The sequence below is a fragment of the Gymnodraco acuticeps genome, unplaced genomic scaffold, assembly GCF_902827175.1.
Source record: "Gymnodraco acuticeps unplaced genomic scaffold, fGymAcu1.1, whole genome shotgun sequence".
Taxonomy (NCBI): domain Eukaryota; kingdom Metazoa; phylum Chordata; class Actinopteri; order Perciformes; family Bathydraconidae; genus Gymnodraco; species Gymnodraco acuticeps.
This window is the reverse complement of record NW_022992269.1, coordinates 49,186-70,711: the sequence shown is the minus strand read 5'-3', so window position 1 is coordinate 70,711 and position 21,526 is coordinate 49,186. Positions and strand designations below refer to the sequence as shown.

The 21,526-nt window shown below is 43.7% G+C and overlaps 1 protein-coding gene across 2 annotated transcripts; it reads left to right on the top strand.

Moving 5' to 3' along the window:
• Positions 1 to 12,252: 12,252 nt before the first annotated feature.
• LOC117540533 (PHD finger protein Alfin1-like) lies at positions 12,253 to 14,758 on the top strand. 2 transcript variants are annotated; one of them, XM_034207268.1, is made up of 7 exons: positions 12,255 to 12,404; positions 12,496 to 12,559; positions 12,765 to 12,853; positions 12,948 to 13,053; positions 13,273 to 13,378; positions 14,200 to 14,258; positions 14,586 to 14,758. In XM_034207268.1, the coding sequence occupies exons 2-7, from the start codon at positions 12,551 to 12,553 to the stop codon at positions 14,676 to 14,678; spliced, it is 462 nt and encodes a 153-aa protein (XP_034063159.1). In that variant the 5' UTR covers positions 12,255 to 12,404; positions 12,496 to 12,550; the 3' UTR covers positions 14,679 to 14,758. The 2 variants fall into 2 exon arrangements, with proteins under 2 accessions (XP_034063158.1, XP_034063159.1); XM_034207267.1 differs by having other exon boundaries at positions 12,253 to 12,559.
• The last annotated feature ends 6,768 nt before the right edge of the window (positions 14,759 to 21,526 follow it).

Here is a 21,526-nt window from a genome sequence, read left to right as displayed (position 1 = left end):
TTCCTCTGCATCTTTTCATTTCATTTTTTTCAGTTTCTTCTCTTCAAGCCTCCATGTCTCCTCTCTTTTGAGCAACCTTATTTATTTCTACTAGGGATGCACGATATTGGTTTTTTGAAACCGATACCGATAACTTCCTGCTTCTCAATAATATAATATATATTAAATGTACCTGTAGTTTTTGTACACCTGGTGGTAAAAAAAAGACTAGTAGTGAGCAAATGACATGAGCATTACTACTATGAACAAAACAAAGCCAAGAACAGTTTTGACTCTCGTCAAGCACCATCATTTCTATGATGAAGTTAGAGATCGTTTTAGCCCTGGGGTCGTCTCTGGCAAACTTCTTGTCTTTTTCAAAAGCCTCGTCGATAGGTAAAAGCCCCGGTGCCTTTGCAGCTGGCTTTGGATTCGCCGCTAGTTTAGCAGCGCAGGCGTCTTCGTACGCTTTTAACACACCATCGTAGCAATGGCGATGTTTAAGGTGACTAATCAGGTTGGAAGTATTATAGCTCGTTGCCTTTTTCCCTCCTCGTGGAACTTCTGCATTGCATTTGTTAATACAAATAGCAAGCGAACTATCTAACTCTGAAACTTTGAAATAGTCCCATACTACCGGCGACATGTTTGTTTACTGTCCTGGCTTCACGGCCGCACACCATTTACGTCACAGCCAGGCACGAGTTAGGGAGCGCTGGATTTGTGAAAAACTCCCCTCTTCCTAAACCACTAATACCACAGTAGGCCTACTGGCAAAACGGGAGGAGCCGAGTGAAAAACAAGCGCCCCCCATCCCAATCCACCCACACCGCAGTATTTTTTTCTTTTTTTTACCCAAAAAATATATTGTATATTATCGGGGTTATTAATACTGGTATCGGGTTTATCGGGATGACGTCATAATTCCTAATATCGGACCGATAATTATCGTGCACCACTAATTTCTACATTCTTTCATCCTTTTCTGCTTCTCTCCTACCTCTCCTCTTTTATCTTCCTGTCTTTAGCATCTCATTTCCTTCATCTCTTCTCTTTCCTCCTCTTCTCTGTTTTCTACTTCTCTCCTCTCATTGCTGTACCTCTTATAGTCCCTTGCCTGTGTCATAATCTCCTATTTTCTTCTTTTTCCTCGTTATCTTTTCTTCTCCTCCCTTCCTCATTTCCTTATCTTGTTTCCTTTAATTATTGTCCTTTTTTTCCTTCTCTGCCCATCTCCTCTGTGGTAACATTGATTCCTTTCCTTGTTTCCTCTTTACCTCTAATTGTATTCTCTTCTCCTTATTTCCTTACTTTTTTCATTGTTTCCTTTTCCCATTTCCTTTCCTCTTTCTTTTGCCCTCTCCTCCCTCCTTGTTTACCCCGTCTGTATTTCTACTCTAATAGTTGTTTTCTCCTTCTTTCCCCTTGTCCTTAGTATTCTTGTTCTTTCATCCCTTTCATCTCCTTGTTTCCTCCTCCATGTTTAAATCTTCTAATGCTTGATTCCTCGTCTTCTCGTTTTTGTTCTCCTCCTCAATTTTGCTGCTCCTCCACCCATCTCCTGGGCTCCTTTTTGTTTCTCTCTCTTGCCCAAAATCGTTACCCTATCATCTGTTTTCTTTCCTCTGTTGCCTCCCAGCCTTCCCCACTTAATCCCCATACAGAAATAAAAGTATGTATATTAATATATGCCTCTTAATCCCATATTGCCTCAGGCTAATCTTTGCCCTTTTGTAATTCTCTTTATAAAAACAAGAGGTGAAGATACATTCACATTAGCACTCTGTGATGTGGAAATGCAACTCCTGTAGGGATTTCCCAACTAGCGCACTGAGTATACCTTTTAGTAATGTTAATCAGCAACCCAAAAAGTCACGTTTGTTTCATAATAACATGAATCAGATTTCTATAGTCAATGAAAAAGGACGTATAAAGCCTCCCACTGTCCTGCCGTAACATAATGCTGCTGCAGGAGCAACAAGCCCACACACAGCTTTATCAATCTGTGATACACTGTACAACAGGGCTGCGTTAATGTGTGACTGTGACCCAACAACCTCTGTGTCACACACACACACTCACACATGCGCAACACACTGACCTGACTTGCCCTGTGAAACGTGTCTTGTTGCTGTCTATGTAATCTGCTTTATTGAGCACATTTCTTTGAATCAGCGGAAGTACGTTTTGCTTCAAGGGTTTCATAATTGGACTAAAGAGAAATCCCTCTGAATAAAAGCCCCTTTACTCTGTTAGATTTAGGCAACAGACTACAGTTCACTCTGTTGGTGGCGTGCTTTATAAAGTATCTGTGAGATGATGATGATGATGATGTAAGATTCAAAAAGGTCAGTTTGAGTTTTATATCCAGATGTTGGAAGCCTTATCAGATGCCAGAGTGGTTTAAAAATTGCAAACGGCAAGCTCATTAGGATTATGAAGTCAATGTTACAACTAAAATATGAAAGATTTTATATAATGAAGCACCGACGGAGAGCAGACATGCAAGTGAGCAACAGGTTCTGTTCACTTAAGAGCCAAACATATCATTAATTAAAAGGATTTCCTTACAAATGACTGTACCCTTTTTTTTTTTAAACCTCAGAGGAGGAGACTGTGAAGCTGGTCGTATATAGAAAATGCGACTAAAAAGGTCCTGTCCCTTTTTTTTCTTAGAGATTTAATTTGTAAAGCTTTGTGGAGCATAACAACATCATCGTTATATCCAAGATGTGCATTAAAGTACTTTTGTACAACATATATAAAAAACTAGACTATGGATTTAAAAACATGGTTGTGTTGTGTTTAACATCGGATATGGGTATTAGGGCTGAACGATATACCGTGTCATGGCGATAACCGCGATATACGCATGCGCGATATTCACACCGCAGGGACGTGCGGTTTTATTCATTTAAAAATAAATAAATGCTAACGCTCTTTAGCACAGAATTCAAAATAAAGATACCCTTATTACTTATCGAAACTGCACATACCAGTGACGTGCGGTGAGGTTCATGGCTGGTGAGGCACTGGCTCTTTCAGAGTCAGATTTACAAATATTATATTCTGACCTTAATCGAAATATTCTGTTATTTTCAAAAGCTTTTTTGGTCTGATGCTTCAATTCATTTTAAACAGACCATTCAACAAAATGATAGCCACAATCTAAATATTGGATTGTTCTTTCTTAGTAAGAACCAATTGTCATTACCAATGTGGTCTTACCTTGACTTGAAGATGAAGTTTTGATTGATTGATTGAAAAGTTTATTAACAGCTTGTATATTGGGTACAGTACAGTACAGCTCAAAACATACAATTGTTAAGGGAATGCAGACCAGAGAAAGACTTTCGTCTTGTTTACATCAGGGTCCTCCATTTCCAATTCATCATGTCATTTAAGACATATAAGACATATTTGACATACAGATGGCTTATTTACAATTTACATACAGGTGGTTTTTTTTTTTACATACAGATTGCTTGTTTACAATTTTCATTTTAGGTTTCGTTCTAATACATCCTAACCGGACATTTAAGACATACCAAGTCTACAGATATACAGTTAGTAACAGAGTCTAAAATGCGAGTATATACATAGATGGGGGGGTCCATGCTATCCTTCTGGACAACAATCTCTATTACTTTTTTGTAAAAGTCCTCCTTATCTTCCTCTAGTTTCAAAAGTCTAGTTTGTTGTTCGCGTCGATGCCGTCTCTGCGTAGAATAACAGTAGCAACAAGGACCTGTGGGCTCACGTGCGCCCCCTTCAGTGCGGCAGAGGTTATGGCTGCCTCCCCTGGTGCTTTTTTCATTGCCGTTGTACGGCGAGCCTAAATATCATATATACGTGAAATAAGTTATTTAGAGACTATGGATGGCGAGGATAAATGTAATAAAGGGATCTACAAACATTACATTGGTGACCTACAGTGAGATGGTGCAGGCATGCGCTTAGGGCTCGCTTTCCAGCCAGTTTCTGTGAGGTGACGTATTCTGAGGTGAGGCAGAGCTCTGTGCCTCACCCATAGACTGTATATATAAATTTACGTAGGGTCCGTGACGTCACCCATAGGATTCTGCAGAGTTGCCGTTGTCACTGGCTGCTTCTCAGGTCGATTAAATTAAATCCTTGCTTCCCTCACTTGCGTCGTTTCCCTGCGTTTAGTCCCTCCCACCAGGGAAGCATGGAGGGACGCAAGAAAACCACGAGAAGCAGGGAAATGAGTTTTAAGAGCAATGGGACGTCCTTTCCTCCGGAGCGTCACGTGAAGCGACGTCCGTTTGTGATGACGCTGCACAGCTGATCGTCTGACAGCAGCTCTGTCCCCGTTATTTCCACACACCCCCGCCTCTGTTAGTACACATTTACTGACACAAACATTTGTATCATCTGTTGTAGACCCAAATAAATAAAATAAAATAATAATAACTCATTCTCAAAAAAGATAAACGCCATTCTTAAAATGTATAAACGAACAATAGTTTGATTAATATTGATTAGAGTGCACAATAGAAATAAAATAATTGAGAGAAGAAAAAGAGATATGTTATCTATCAAAACCCAGTTAGATTAACATTCATTGGATTGCACACTTTGTTTGTTTGTTTGGATATGTAGCACATTAACATTTTAATAGCACTTAATGACTGACTGAATGGAAATGACAATAAACGAAAATGTAAAACGAAAAAAGCGATCATGAAAATGTTTCCAAAAAATGAATTAAATGATTTTTGACCACTTTGTTGTTCAGATATATCACATATTTGTAACTAAATGATACATGAATTGAAACAAAACACGGTATAAACTGAGGAGTGACTCCTGTGAGGTTCATGTATTTTCTTCACTCTGCTCTCATGTCAAGAAGCATCAGATCAGTGCATGCACTGCCTCGTCCAATCAGTGAGCGATACACAGTAAGGGGGCGGGGTGAGTATCTGAGGATTTCATCGGAGGATGGTCTGGTGGTTCCTCGGTTATCGCTCCTCCATGATCGCTCCTCGCTCCTCGGTCCTCCGGCAGAAATAAGAGCCATGGGACGGTACTCAAGATGGCAAATCAACTTCCGGTGAGACCGAGGACCGAGGAGCGAGGAAATGAAAATAGTCGACCTGAGAAGCAGCCACTGTCACTACCCGATCTGCAGCTCTGCCCGATCTGCAGTGCGCATGTGCGAGATGGTCCGCCACATTGGACAACTCCGGACGGCAACCCACGATGGACACTTGACACAGTGGCTTTTGGCAAAGCTCAAAAATAAAACTCGAGAGAGATGAGTTATTGTTATTACAACGTGACTTCACTATTATTTAACAACTCTTGTTATTGGGTTCTTTTATTTGGGGTTAAGTACATTGTCAGAATAAGTGAGAATTGGATTTAACTTCTGTTAGACAGCTATATGCCATACATTTTTGCACACATTCACAGTAAATATGTATTCAGTATGATAAGGTGATGATATGGTAAAAGTGGTTTCTTAGTGAATGTCCTGTACTGGTCTTAAAATCTCATAACATCAGCTTTTAATGTTCCTCTTGGATGTTCTTCTTGACCCTCAGAGCAGGAGAAAATGTCGTGTCTTTCAGGCATGTCCTTTCCTAACAAAAATGACAGGAAACATAAAACATATTATTGCAGAACAAGTGTGTTATTTATGAAAGCGGTGTGTTTGTGTGTTTAGGGGCTGTAGATATAATTATTTTGTAATTGTAATGTTTTTATTTTATTTCAACAGTGAGCTACAAAGACAATCAGATTATGAATGAACAGTATGAAGTTCATCAACATTGAAATATATGTTATTATCAAAATAATATTGAACTGTTATCAAAACGTAGTGCAACTGTAGAAGCTTGCTCTGTTGTCTCACTGAAATAATAACTTTTACCACGTTTTTTACAGACAATATTGAGAGATAAATAGTAGCAGTTCTCACTATGTGTTAAATATATTTGCCTTCAATACATTAAATTAGAAAGCTGACAAAGTCATATTGCTAAATATCTAAATGTAACTTTTTGCATGGAAAAACCCCTCAACTTAACTGATGTGTAGGTGATCTAGTATTTATTATTGTTTAATGGAATGTATATCAGTGTATTCAAGTCAATACTTCATTTATTTAAACCAATATCTTTCTTGATTCTTTGTACAGTATGAAAAAAGAGTCTTTGTACCTGAGCTGAAGTTCACTGCTGTGAGGAGTACAGTTCTGTCTCTCACTCTCTGGTCCAGCCTGTCTGCATCACCTGGACACCTTAAACAAACAGATATATATATATATGTAAAGTACCATGTGTACAAACAATATAACTGATTCTCTTCTGTCGAACATGTTGGATTGTGTATTGTCCGAGTCAGGGTCCTTTTTATTTTACTGTAACTTTGGAAGTTGTGTTACCAATGCTTACTGTTTATTTGATACCCATTTGGTAATACAATTAATAAAAACAACAAGGTTTGGGTTTGTTCTTCAGATGACGGTGACGTTAACGTGTAAGCTCAATAATGAACTCCAGCTCAACCAACCATATTGTAATATCTAAGTAATCATCTTGTTCCGCACGGACATTTGAGTGAGCCGGACTTCCTGTTTCCGCCGGTCTTCGCTTCCCGGGCATGAGGTTGTTTACATGTGTGTTCAGATGCTAAATAAAAGTAGAGCTTGTAACTTTGATACCCCGCCTCCGACTCCCGTTTCTCGGCACTACATTGGTGACCCCGACATAAGTCTTGTTGAAGGATCCGAGACTGAACCGAGCATGGCAAGTAACGCCGTTTTTTTCAAACTGCCGGAGTTTTGGGAGACATCTGCAGCTGCATGGTTCGCTCAGGCGGAGGCTCAGTTCGCCCTCCGCGGAGTGACTGACGACGCAGCACGCTATTTTCACGTCGTTTCGGCGCTGGGAAAGGCCGTTCAAGGCTTTCCTGCTAAAGACTTTCGAGCTGTCACGGTCGGAACGGGCCCGACGCCTGCTCGCTATTCATAGCCTGGGGGACAACAAGCCTTCTGACCACATGGAGATGATGCTCAGCCTGCTGGGTACGGAAGAACCTAATTTTTTGTTCATAGAACTGTTTCTTCGGCACATGCCGCTGCATGTACAGACAGCGCTCGCTAACACGGCTATTACTGAGCCCCGCGCTTTGGCCGAAGAAGCTGACCGGTTCTTCCTGGCAACCCAGCGTTTTGCCCCGGAGGTGCTGGCCCCGACACGCAGCGGCACCTTCCCTGTTACAGGCATGCCACCTAGCAGAAGCTCCGGGGCCGACGTCAGCAACTCCAGCCCTGGCCTGTGCTATTACCATGCACGCTATGGGGCGAAAGCGAAGATGTGCCGTCCTCCCTGCACCTACAAGGTAACGGGAAACGGCCCACCTTTAACGTCCGCTAACGACACCCCTATTCGCACCTATGGCACAAAGACAGTGGACCTGTGCTTCGAGGGTCAGCGGTTTATGTGGGATTTCGTCACGGCTGACATCTCCTTCGCTCTCCTCGGCACAGACTTCCTGTGCGCTCATGGACTGCTGGTGGACGTCAAGAACAGCCGCCTGGTGGACGCACTGACGTTTGCCTCGTTCACGTGTACCCGCGGCGAGGCGTCATTCAGCGGGCTCTCCAGCTCACTCTCACAGGGCGACAAGTTCCAGCACCTTCTCAGTGAGTTTCCCGACTTGACGCAGCCCACCTTTTCCGCTGCCACTACCAAACATGGGGTAGAGCACCACATTGACACTGACGGCCCCCCTGTCTACGCTAGGGCCCGGCGGCTCAACCCTGACATGCTGGCAGTCGCCAAGTCAGAGTTCGTCAACATGGAGCGTCTGGGCATCATCCGCCGCTCAGACAGCCCTTGGGCTTCGCCGCTTCACATGGTCCCTAAATCAGCCGGTGTCTGCGACCGTGTGGTGACTACCGCCGCCTTAACGACGCCACTACACCCAGTCCCTCACATCCAGGACTTCTCTGCACACCTGGCGGGCAAGCTGGTTTTCTCCAAGGTGGATCTGGTGCGGGGCTACCACCAGGTTCCGGTGCACCCCTCGGACGTCCCCAAAACTGCAGTAATTACGCCGTTTGGGCTTTTCGAGTTCCTGCGTATGCCGTTTGGACTTAAGAACGCAGCTCAGTCCTTTCAGCGGCTGATGGATTCAGCGCTCAGAGATATGCCATTCATCTTCGTCTATTTAGACGACATCCTGGTCGCCAGCTCCTCCTCCGAAGAGCACCAGGCACATCTCCGGGTCCTTTTCGCGAGGCTCAACCAACACGGCCTGATTATCAACCCGGCGAAGTGTCAGTTCGGGTTGTCCTCCATCCATTTCCTCGGGCACCTCATCAGCAAGGACGGGGCCGCCCCCCTCCCGTCGAAAGTGGAGGCCGTGTCTGCCTTTCCACGACCGCCTACAGCTCGGGCGCTCCGAGAGTTCCTCGGGATGGTGACGTTTTATCACCGGTTCATCCGCCAGGCGGCCCACACCATGCGCCCGCTGTACGAGGCCCTCAGGGACAAATCCCCCGGCCAGGCCATAGACTGGACGGCTAAAAGGGAGGTCGCTTTCAACGCCACCAAAGCCGCCCTGAGCGAAGCCGCCATGTTGGCTCACCCGTCACACAGGGCCCCTATCGCTATCACCACCGACGCTTCTGACTACGCAGTGCATGAACAATGGGTCGACGGCGCCTGGCAACCGCTCGCCTTTTTCAGTCGCCAGTTGACTCCCAGGGAGCGCAAGTACAGCGCTTTCGACAGAGAACTCCTTGGTCTCTATTTGGCGGTTCGCCACTTCCGTTTCCTGCTGGAAGGCCGGGAGTTTGCGGCTTTCGTGGATCACAAGCCACTGACCTTCTGCATGTCCAAGGTGGCCGAGCCGTGGTCCGCCCGACAGCAACGCCAGCTTTCGTACATCTCCGAGTACACCACGGACATACGACACATCGCTGGCAAGGCTAACGTGATCGCGGACTGCCTCTCCAGAGCGGTCATCGGAGCTGTGCAGCTGGGCCTCGATTACCTCCGCATGGGCGCTGACCAGGCCTCTGACCACGGGGTCCAGACCCTCAAGGCCTCGGTCACGGGATTATGCCTGGAGGAGGTCACGGTCGGTGACTCTGGCGCAAAGCTGTGGTGTGACGTCTCCACGGGCCAGCCTCGACCGCTGGTCCCTGCGGACTGACGTCGACCCGTTTTTGAGGCGGTTCACAATCTTTCTCACCCCGGTAGGAAGCCGTCCGTGAAGTTGTTGTCACAGAAGTTCGTGTGGCAGGGGCTTAAGAAGGACGTGAGGTCCTGGGTCGACTCGTGCGTGGCCTGTCAACGGGCCAAAGTCCACCGCCATACTAGGGCCCCTTTTGAACTTTTTGCGGTTCCTGAGAGGAGGTTTGACCATGTCAATGTCGACCTCGTAGGTCCGCTTCCCCCCTCTCACGGTTTCACTTACCTGTTTACGATGGTGGACAGGACGACCCGCTGGCCCGAGGCCGTTCCCCTCGCCTCGACATCAGCTTCCGACGTCGCCCGCGCTTTCATTAGCACGTGGGTGGCGCGATTCGGGACCCCGTCTGACCTCTCCTCTGACCGCGGTTCTCAGTTCACCTCGGAGCTGTGGAACGCTGTTGCTGTGGGTTTGGGGGTCAAGCTGCACCGCACCACTGCATATCACCCCCAGGCTAACGGATTGTGTGAGCGGTTTCACCGGTCCATGAAGGCGTCACTGCGTGCCGGCTTGATAGACGGCAACTGGGTGGATAAGCTCCCGTGGGTTATGCTCGGCCTCAGGTGTGCCCCCAAAGAAGACCTGCAGTCCTCGTCGGCGGAGCTCGTCTATGGTCAGACGCTACGGGTCCCTGGGGAATTCATTCCCACCGCCACTGTGCCCTGGTCTGCAGCCGGGCAGCGCTCCTCCCTGCTGGAGACCGCCGGGACATTCACGCCCGTCCCCACATCGCAGCACAGCAACCCAGCTTTCCGGGTGTCCCCCGGATTACGGTCGGCAGATTTCGTTTTTATTTGCCACGACGCCCACCGCGGTCCTCTGCGGCCCCCTTACGACGGTCCGTTCAGGGTCATACGTCACGGGGACAAGAGCCTGGTGGTGGACGTTGGTGGCAGGCCTGAGACTGTGTCCGTTGATCGGATTAAGCCTGCTCACGTGGACATTTCCAGGCCGTTGGAGTTGGCTCTGCCCCCACCTCGGGCCGCCCTCCCATGGCCCGCCCCCCGCCCCCTGTGGGGATGCCCTCATTGGCGCCCCTGCCCTCGCCTGCGGCCCCGCCCTCCTCGGCCCCTGTGGTCCGTACGCGCCGGGGTCGGGTGGTACTTCCTCCCAGGCACGAGGATTTTGACTATGGGTGAATACTGGGGGGACTTGTGTGGTGATTGACATTATTCACCCACGGATCTATGGGTTGGGGTATTGTTCCGCACGGACATTTGAGTGAGCCGGACTTCCTGTTTCCGCCGGTCTTCGCTTCCCGGGCATGAGGTTGTTTACATGTGTGTTCAGATGCTAAATAAAAGTAGAGCTTGTAACTTTGATACCCCGCCTCCGACTCCCGTCTCTCGGCACTACAATATACAGTCTATGATTTTAACTTGGAGGCTACGATTACAATCGTTAGCACCGATGTAGCTACCACTACATGCTAACCCAAGCCTTACCATTCATTACATGGCTGATTAAAATCATTAACACATAAATAAAGCACTAGAATTTCACTTACCGCAAAACTGCATTCATGCACCGTCTGTTTTAACCGCAGAGCGAGTCACAATAGTCCGATATAAGCATGAAGAACAAACAACCACGGCCGGCTATAAGTTGTGTTTCCTGGATGAGCTGAGCAGGCAGAGTCCCTGTAGCTAGCTTCACGGAGCAGCTAGCAGAGAGACAAGAAGCTAACAGCGGCAGGCACTTGACAGAGCCGTCACTCAATGTGACCACGCCCTAATTTATGCACACACTTTCAGACCTAATATAAATAAAAGGGTCGCGTTAGAAAACAATTCACTCACAGATCCATAATCATGAAGGGGGAATCTAACTATATCGATAATAAAATGTATGGAGCCAGGGGTAGAAACATGTTTTTTTCTGCTGTAAAGTTGGGCATTTTAACATGGGGGTCTATGGAAATTGCTCCTTTCTGCAGCCATCGCCTATCGGCCAATATATGAACTGCAGTGTGTGGCACTTCCGTATTGGCTTCCCGGTGTTGTGTCACATTATGCCTCCCCGTCATGAAATGCCCCCCTTGTCACGGGAACGCGCATTTCTAAATGACACGTTTACACCTCTAAATGACACGTTTCTAAATGACACGTTTACACCTCTAAATGACACGTTAACACCATAGGTTTACACCTTAAAACGATGTTTAAAACGAAAAGTAAACGTTCAGGGTTTTTATTAATGGTAATTTTCAGACTGTGAGTTGTTTAGTGGTAGCTCATAGTCTTGATTCTTCTGGTTTAACTTTTCGCTCCGTATTTGAGGTGTCGAAATTCGTTCGTCACTTCCTTTTCAGTTTGTTTTTTTAAATGGTTTTTTTTATCATTATTGTTACGTCCTGTCTGTATAAACGACCCGACCCGCGACCCGACCACGGATAAGCGGGAGAAGATGGATGGATGGATGTCTGTATAAACGTGCTTTAAAATGTATTGTTTAATTTTACATAGTTGTCATCTAATAATCTAAATATGTTTACAAATGTTACATAGTCTTTGTCAGCATATATGCTATGCGTACAAAATAAAAGTGTGACATTCATGAAACTTGCTCCATTTATTGGTATCAGTCCTAGAACCATACCCTGAAAAATGCTTGAGGGTGGGATTCATAGAAACCTCTTTTGGTGGGGGGGGCATTATATGACAGGCCTGGCCATCACAATATGCCCCCCCTTGCTATCTTACAAAATAAAAGTGTCACATTCATGAAACTTGCTCCATTTATTGGTACTAGTCCTAGAACCATACCCTGAAAAATGCTTGAGGGTGGGATTCATATAAACCTCTTTTGGTGGGGGGGGCATTATATGACAGGCCTGGCCATCACAATATGCCCCCCCTTGCTATCTTACAAAATAAAAGTGTCACATTCATGAAACTTGCTCCATTTATTGGTACCAGTCCTAGAACCATACCCTGAAAAATGCTTGAGGGTGGGATTCATAGAAACCTCTTTTGGTGGGGGGGGCATTATATGACAGGCCTGGCCATCACAATATGCCCCCCCTTGCTATCTTACAAAATAAAAGTGTCACATTCATGAAACTTGCTCCATTTATTGGTACCAGTCCTAGAACCATACCCAGAAAAATCAACCAGCGCAATGACGGTCAAGCAGCTGTTATTGACAGCTACGCTATGACCGCCATCTGGAAACACACATTTGGAAGAATCCGGGTATGTACATGATTGGAATAACTTTGCTTTTGTAAATGTTGCAAATGTGCATTTTTCAACAGGAATGTAATACTTGTGCAACTACTCTCAGGTTGATCCAATGGCACACAGTCATCGTGGGAATTGTGAACGAGAACCATCATTGGATGTTGGTGGTGAGAATAGGAGCATATTTTAAGCTCCAATCTGTATCTATAGTGCTGTATACACCATATATAATTAGTGATTTGCAAGATAACCGGGCCACACATACATGCTGTCACTTATTATTGATCAAATCTAAACAATACCCTACATCGTACCTGCGTAATGTATGGTTCCTGCCTAATGCATGTTGTGTTTCCATGTGAATAATACAAGGTAATGTACCCCCATGAGAAGAAAACCCTCTTCTTGGATCCACTTGGAGAAGGGAAAGGCAAAACGAAGGTGTGCCTGCAGTCTACAAGGTACATTTAATACAGTGTACTAGTTCCGGTGTTTTATGAGTATTTTGACAATGATGTGCTGCATCTTGACACATGTACTATATACATACTGTAGAGCCTTTATGAGGATGAAAGGCTGCAAGGTGTCAAGATGGACATGCAGCACCCTCCCCCATAATCGCCAACAAGACAGCACATCCTGTGGTGTCCTGGCCTTAAAAGTGAGTGTGAAATGCATTTAGCTAAACATTACTCTCAAACTCAAATTCAGTAGCAATTAGACTGAATATCTTGACTTGCTTTTATACATCTTGATCAAAGATGTATTGAATTGTCATTCACATGTCATTCTTTAAATCTGTTGGGTAATTTGTCTGTATTCCATTTGAGGGTAAAATCATAGACCATGCAGTCCATATACTAATCAAGGTTCTCTTCAGTTTGCAGAGAAGATTTTACTGGGGGAGTCAATTGAGTTTGAAAGCTCACAGAAGGCAGTGCACGAGCTGAGGCTGGACATTGCTACTTCTCTCCTCAGAGAATCTGGTTTGTTACCTTTTCTCAACATTGTCAATGACTTCATGTAGTTACTTTTATTAATTGTATCTCATAAGTATGCATCAATAACCTAGTATATTAATAATGTGCCATGCAAATTGTTGTATTGTATCACTGCTTGGACCATTGGTACTGTTGACCAGGGACATTATCAGGGTTTTAAAAGCAACACAGTGGCTTAAGTATAGATTAGGGTAAATAGTCACTACATACAGTATATTGTGTATCTCAACTCCAAACAGATAACATATGAAGCATCGCAGGCAGGCATCTTCAACTGCAATTTCATATAGGCTACACACGTCACACTCTAACACACCCTTTCAATTCTGCGGTTTATTTAAGATGTGAGATTTCCCCATCTTCCTCCTTTCAATGTGCTCATTGGTGTGTATTACTTTTAACTGATATCCTCAGTTAATTTTTACCTTGAATTTATTATAATCTAAGCTGTAAAGCTAATGTGATGAACAACAAAAGAACCATGAGAACCAAACTTAAATTGATGCGTACAGTGCGAAAGAAGTTTTTGGATGTTTTGTAATGACATTGTGCAGGTTCCCATTCTAAAGAGGGTAAGGAGAGAGTGAAAGAAGGAGCAGATGGCTCCTCTGTGCTCAGATTTAATCATTTAGAAAATCTATGTGTTTGTGTGTGTTTTGCCTTTTCTTCACACAAAATAATAAAAGACCACAACAAATGTGTCCTTATATAATTGACCTTTTAGTCAAAAATTGGAATGGGTCACCTTGACCCCAAATCTGTAATGTGGTTTATCTGAAGATATTGATTACGTTTTGTCTCAACAGATGATCTAAGCAGGCTTTGCTTTTACTGCGGGATGGAGGAGCAGGATGAAGAACATTGGGTAATTTCCTATTGCACATTACAAATAAAGAAAATTAGCAGAAATATGTTTCCAGACTTTATCAACATAACATTTGCGTTGGTAATTGCTACTATATTTGGCATCTTCAGCATTAACTGATAAAGGATTAATGTTTTGCTTGTTTTTCCATACATTTTTGTTGAAAATGTATTTCTTTCTCATAACACAACATTTATGTTTTTGAAAGATTTCGATTATTGAAGGAATGGTTAGAATGTTAGTGGGAAATACATTAGAGATATTCTATTATCATAACAAAATCCCATAATGCATACCTTACATAACAAGTATTTATTGTTTTCTCAGATTTGCTGTGACATTTGTCAGCAGTGGTACCACCACCAATGTGTACAAAGGCCGCCAGTTGATCAACCGTACTTGTGCCCTGGATGCACATAATGCCCCGAAGGAACCATCATTAACTGTCCACTGTCATTTCAACCAATGCAACTATTGTTTGGCCTGTCATAAAATGCACCCCACCCTAAAAGAGGTTTCTATGAATCCCACCGTCAAGCATTTTTCAGGGTATGGTTCTAGGACTGGTACCAATAAATGGAGCAAGTTTCATGAATGTGACACTTTTATGTTGTAAGATAGCAAGGGGGGGCATATTGTGATGGCCAGGCCTGTCATAAAATTCCCCCCCACCAAAAGAGGTTTCTATGAATCCCACCCTCAAGCATTTTTCAGGGTATGGTTCTAGGACTGGTACCAATAAATGGAGCAAGTTTCATGAATGTGACACTTTTATGTTGTAAGATAGCAAGGGGGGGCATATTGTGATGGCCAGGCCTGTCATAAAATGCCCCCCCACCAAAAGAGGTTTCTATGAATCCCACCGTCAAGCATTTTTCAGGGTATGGTTCTAGGACTGGTACCAATAAATGGAGCAAGTTTCATGAATGTGACACTTTTATGTTGTAAGATAGCAAGGGGGGGCATATTGTGATGGCCAGGCCTGTCATAAAATGCCCCCCCACCAAAAGAGGCTTCTATGAATCCCACCCTCAAGCATTTTTCAGGGTATGGTTCTAGGACTAGTACCAATAAATGGAGCAAGTTTCATGAATGTGACACTTTTATTTTTGTAAGATAGCAAGGGGGGGCATATTGTGATGGCCAGGCCTGTCATAAAATGCCCCCCCACCAAAAGAGGTTTCTATGAATCCCACCCTCAAGCATTTTTCAGGGTATGGTTCTAGGACTAGTACCAATAAATGGAGCAAGTTTCATGAATGTGACACTTTTATTTTTGTAAGATAGCAAGGGGGGGCATATTGTGATGGCCAGGCCTGTCATAAAATGCCCCCCCCCACCAAAAGAGGTTTCTGTGAATCCCACCCTCAAGCATTTTTCAGGGTATGGTTCTAGGACTGGTACCAATAAATGGAGCAAGTTTCATGAATGTGACACTTTTATTTTGTAAGATAGCAAGGGGGGGCATATTGTGATGGCCAGGCCTGTCATATAATTCCCCCCCCCACCAAAAGAGGTTTCTATGAATCCCACCCTCAAGCATTTTTCAGGGTATGGTTCTAGGACTGGTACCAATAAATGGAGCAAGTTTCATGAATGTGACACTTTTATGTTGTAAGATAGCAAGGGGGGGCATATTGTGATGGCCAGGCCTGTCATAAAATGCCCCCCCACCAAAAGAGGTTTCTATGAATCCCACCCTCAAGCATTTTTCAGGGTATGGTTCTAGGACTAGTACCAATAAATGGAGCAAGTTTCATGAATGTGACACTTTTATTTTTGTAAGATAGCAAGGGGGGGCATATTGTGATGGCCAGGCCTGTCATAAAATGCCCCCCCACCAAAAGAGGTTTCTATGAATCCCACCGTCAAGCATTTTTCAGGGTATGGTTCTAGGACTGGTACCAATAAATGGAGCAAGTTTCATGAATGTGACACTTTTATGTTGTAAGATAGCAAGGGGGGGCATATTGTGATGGCCAGGCCTGTCATAAAATGCCCCCCCCACCAAAAGAGGCTTCTATGAATCCCACCCTCAAGCATTTTTCAGGGTATGGTTCTAGGACTAGTACCAATAAATGGAGCAAGTTTCATGAATGTGACACTTTTATTTTTGTAAGATAGCAAGGGGGGGCATATTGTGATGGCCAGGCCTGTCATAAAATGCCCCCCCACCAAAAGAGGTTTCTATGAATCCCACCCTCAAGCATTTTTCAGGGTATGGTTCTAGGACTAGTACCAATAAATGGAGCAAGTTTCATGAATGTGACACTTTTATTTTTGTAAGATAGCAAGGGGGGGCATATTGTGATGGCCAGGCCTGTCATAAAATGCCCCCCCACCAAAAGAGGTTTCTATGAATCCCACCGTCAAGCATTTTTCAGGGTATGGTTCTAGGACTGGTACCAATAAATGGAGCAAGTTTCATGAATGTGACACTTTTATGTTGTAAGATAGCAAGGGGGGGCATATTGTGATGGCCAGGCCTGTCATAAAATGCCCCCCCCACCAAAAGAGGCTTCTATGAATCCCACCCTCAAGCATTTTTCAGGGTATGGTTCTAGGACTAGTACCAATAAATGGAGCAAGTTTCATGAATGTGACACTTTTATTTTTGTAAGATAGCAAGGGGGGGCATATTGTGATGGCCAGGCCTGTCATAAAATGCCCCCCCACCAAAAGAGGTTTCTATGAATCCCACCCTCAAGCATTTTTCAGGGTATGGTTCTAGGACTAGTACCAATAAATGGAGCAAGTTTCATGAATGTGACACTTTTATTTTTGTAAGATAGCAAGGGGGGGGCATATTGTGATGGCCAGGCCTGTCATAAAATGCCCCCCCCCACCAAAAGAGGTTTCTGTGAATCCCACCCTCAAGCATTTTTCAGGGTATGGTTCTAGGACTGGTACCAATAAATGGAGCAAGTTTCATGAATGTGACACTTTTATTTTGTAAGATAGCAAGGGGGGGCATATTGTGATGGCCAGGCCTGTCATATAATTCCCCCCCCCCACCAAAAGAGGTTTCTATGAATCCCACCCTCAAGCATTTTTCAGGGTATGGTTCTAGGACTGGTACCAATAAATGGAGCAAGTTTCATGAATGTGACACTTTTATTTTGTAAGATAGCAAGGGGGGGCATATTGTGATGGCCAGGCCTGTCATATAATGCCCCCCCCCCCACCAAAAGAGGTTTCTATGAATCCCACCCTCAAGCATTTTTCAGGGTATGGTTCTAGGACTGGTACCAATAAATGGAGCAAGTTTCATGAATGTCACACTTTTATTTTGTACGCATAGCATATATGCTGACAAAGACTATGTAACATTTGTAAACATATTTTGATTATTAGATGACAACTATGTAAAATTAAACAATACATTTTAAAGCACGTTTATACAGACAGGACGTAACAATAATGATAAAAAAAAACATTTAAAAAAACAAACTGAAAAGGAAGTGACGAACGAATTTCGACACCTCAAATACGGAGCGAAAAGTTAAACCAGAAGAATCAAGACTATGAGCTACCACTAAACAACTCACAGTCTGAAAATTACCATTAATAAAAACCCTGAACGTTTACTTTTCGTTTTAAACATCGTTTTAAGGTGTAAACCTATGGTGTTAACGTGTCATTTAGAGGTGAAACGTGTCATTTAGAAATGCGCGTTCCCGTGACAAGGGGGGCATTTCATGACGGGGAGGCATAATGTGACACAACACCGGCTCTACCCCACAGTTTGCCGCTTGGCCTCACCTTACAAGAGCACTTGAGCGCGCTCACAAAATAAGTGCCCGCGCTAAATTAGTGCCCGCGCTCCAGCAAGTTACTGTGGGCTTACGAGAGGCAGAGCTCGTCCCTGCCTCACTCCTCATCGCTCCCATGTAGTTGTAGCGGAGCTCGGCAAATTTGCTGATTTTGACTATAAAAAGCGATTGGAATCATACATAAATCACACTTACAACACAGATCAGTGGAGACATTTTATTATTATTACTATTTAGTTTTTCTTTAGTTGTTTTTCCGTTACATTGTAGTATGGCCAGTCTATGAGTATGACAGATGAGGCTCTGCCTCCCCTGACTGCACGTCGCTGGCACATACAATATATCCGATTAAAGCTGAGACTCCACAGATATTTGACTACTAATGTGTGAGCAGTGCACAGACGTTAGGAGACCAAAAGACATTTACACACAGTCGAATGTGCACTACAAATATTAACAATCATTAATGTTTCATCCGAAGAGCAATCATAATTTCCAGCACTTCAGTGAGAATTCATATGGATTTTTAAAATAATATAGCGAAACAATATCAAAGTTTGCCTGTGGGTTACAATTTGTATTATGAATCAATTATTTGGAGTGTTTCTTCTTTGCGCTGATGAAGCAGGAGTATATTTTGGCAAACTAGGCCACCCTACTGACTAATTTAATGTAATTGTGACAATCTGGTCTGGGATCATTATTATATATGAAGATTTCTCTCTTTCTTTGGTTCATCACATTTCCTATTACTAAATACCACTTAAATCACCCTTCCTGCATCTTTGCATCCTCCTAAATGTTTAATTGGGAACATTTATGTATACATTTTCATTGTGGATGCTTCTGCGGAGTTAATTAATCCCAGTAAACGTAGCAGATGCTCTGACAGAGCTTGGCTAGTTTATTAGGGAGGAAAAGCTTTGAGGCTACAAGACGTGGGAAATCCACAAAGGACTCCAAACATTCAATTTGCCTGTTTCAAGGCAGCACAGCTAAATATTTAACAGGACTTACGCTGCGAAACAGTCTGTCAGATCATGTAAGAAAACCTCGTACAGACGCTCCATCTCCCTGACTACCAATGCAGGCCAGAAGGTTTCAATAGTTTCCAAAAATAGTTGGATTTCTTCTCACCATTTGTAATTGGAATAACACCAACACAAACCTCTTGACCCATACATGGTGTATTTATGCACATGGACAGGTGCATGCCTCTGAACACGTCAATTCGGTTTTTCATAGTGTTGTTATTGTAATTGTTGTGGTTGTCTGAGCTTTTCTGTCTGCTGGTGAAGAATAATGTTTTACTTTTGTGCTATGAGTACGTTTTGATTCTGCTTTACAGGTGCACTTGTGTTAGATGTGGCCGGAATTCTATTTTTAAGGGCCCCATTATACTTTTTGGGGTTTTCCGTTCAAAGTTCCCTCCGAAAACTCCCCCCTCCCTTCCTGAAACTCCTTCATGGGACTCTTTTGTTTCCTGCTATAACACAGTGACATCACTATGTAACGCTTGCGCTATTATTGGCTTGCACTTCAACACATTTTACGTGATAGGCTAAGGGGCGGAACATCTCTAAGCGGCTGACCAATCACAACAGAGCCGGCCAGCTGACCAATCAGAGCAGACTGGGCTCTGGTTTCAGACAGAGGGTGAAAAGAGGTGCTGCAGCACAGTATGAGAAAAATAAAGAGCATGGAGACATGTCACAGTAGAAAATACAAATATGAACCTAAAAGTAAGCATCTGTCCTGTTTTAGAAGTCATTTTAATACAATTAAGTTAGTGGTTAAGAAATCTTTTTTTTCTGAGTTTAATAACTTGGAGACAGATGGACCGATTTTTAGCCTCGAGGATTTCGTTTTTTTGTTTCAGCGTTCCATCATTATTGTGGTGGGTGCATGTTCAATGGTTGCTGAGCCTGTTTTAGTACAAATATAAAAAAGCCGGGTTCTAAGCACACTAGAAATGATATGGCTTGTTTCTGGTTTAGTAAGCACGATGGGTTTTTCACATATTACATTTGGTGCCATATTTTGAGCATGAGGGAGTAGAGTCGGGCTTCTTCTTCCTGCTCCCGAGGCCGATATTTAATTGTATCCTGTGTGTATTTATGCCACTGCAACTGACTGCATACCCAAGATAAAGAAGGGAATGATTTACTTAACTACAGAGTCACTGCTCTAAAATAAGCCCATTCAGACGGAGGAAAAGGGATTCAGAGAGAGACACGAGCTGCAGAAGGAGCATCACGGCGTTAATTAGCAACAACAGCGAGACAAAGTGGTCACAGGCAGGTTTACCTCGGGCACCTCCTCCCAACGCTTCCACTCTGTCCGCCTGCAAGATAATAAACATTTATTTATTTTTGGTTCCGAAAGAAGTCTGCAATTAAAGTGCAGCGGAGGAGCTAGATGGCACAAATTGTTAATGCGCCCACCAGGTTACTCCACATGGCTATAGGTTCAGGCTTAGTCTATTAGCACATTTGTCTGGAAATGTTCATCACTGAAGATAATTTATACAATGGCAGACTGTAGTCCGGGTCTTAAAGAGGTGTTCATATAGCTTTAAAGGGACGCCACCGTGGAGCCATTAGTTTTTCTATGAGAGCCATATTCCTAGAAATCCTGTTTTGTTGATGTTTTGCAACATTTGTGGAAAATGTATGGATTATGAGGAGTTTTTTTTCCCTCCCAGTAAACATATGGCTATATTCTTGTTGTAGGAAGTAGTCTGAAATGTCATCATACGCAGTGCAGAGACTAGGGTTTGCATTCCATGACTATCGCATGTTAGTAGCGTGGCGATGAGGAAGTGTCTTAAACCTCTCTCTAATGTCCAGCAATGGGCGAATCCTCTGGTGGCAAAAATAAGTCCGATTTTATAGAAGTCTATGAGAAAATGACCCTACTTCCAACTTGATTTCTTATCACAGCAAAATGTTACTTCCCTTGTCTCAAGAGACTAGTAGTCTTTTTTTTACTACAGCATGATGGGAATTTAATGAATTATTGTCCCATTTAGAAGTAAAATAGACGATAACCCAGTTAATCATCTGGTTTAGGGCGTGGCTATCTTGTGATTGACATTACGCTAGCACTGCCTCTTTGGTTTGGGTGTTAAAGTTTAAGCCTTTCACAGTGGGATTTCATTTCATTCAAAGTATCTGTACCATTTGGATAACTTCAAATCAAATCAAGTTTTATTTATATAGCACATTTATAAACGATTTTTGGTCGAGCCAAAGTGCTGTACATATAATAAAAATAGCCTACAGTAGAGACACTTTACAGCAAATACAACAGCACAGATTGTTCAGAATATCAGTATGAGAAAAACGACACCCTCTATCCTTAGACCCCCACATCGTACAAGGAAAAACTTCCAGAGAAAACCCACAGTTTAAGGGGAAAAAATGGGAGAACAATGTCTTGTCTGCTGTTCAGTTGTAGCTCCCTCCTCTTGTCCTCTTTGAATTGACAAACCTC

Coding starts and splice junctions, on each gene's coding strand:
- LOC117540533 (XM_034207267.1), top strand. CDS start 12,440: ATGTTGCAAATGTGCATTTTTCAACAGGAATGTAATACTTGTGCAACT. Junction 12,560..12,764: donor ACCATCATTGGATGTTGGTG/GTGAGAATAGGA, acceptor GAATAATACAAG/GTAATGTACCCCCATGAGAA. Junction 13,054..13,272: donor GTGGTGTCCTGGCCTTAAAA/GTGAGTGTGAAA, acceptor GGTTCTCTTCAG/TTTGCAGAGAAGATTTTACT.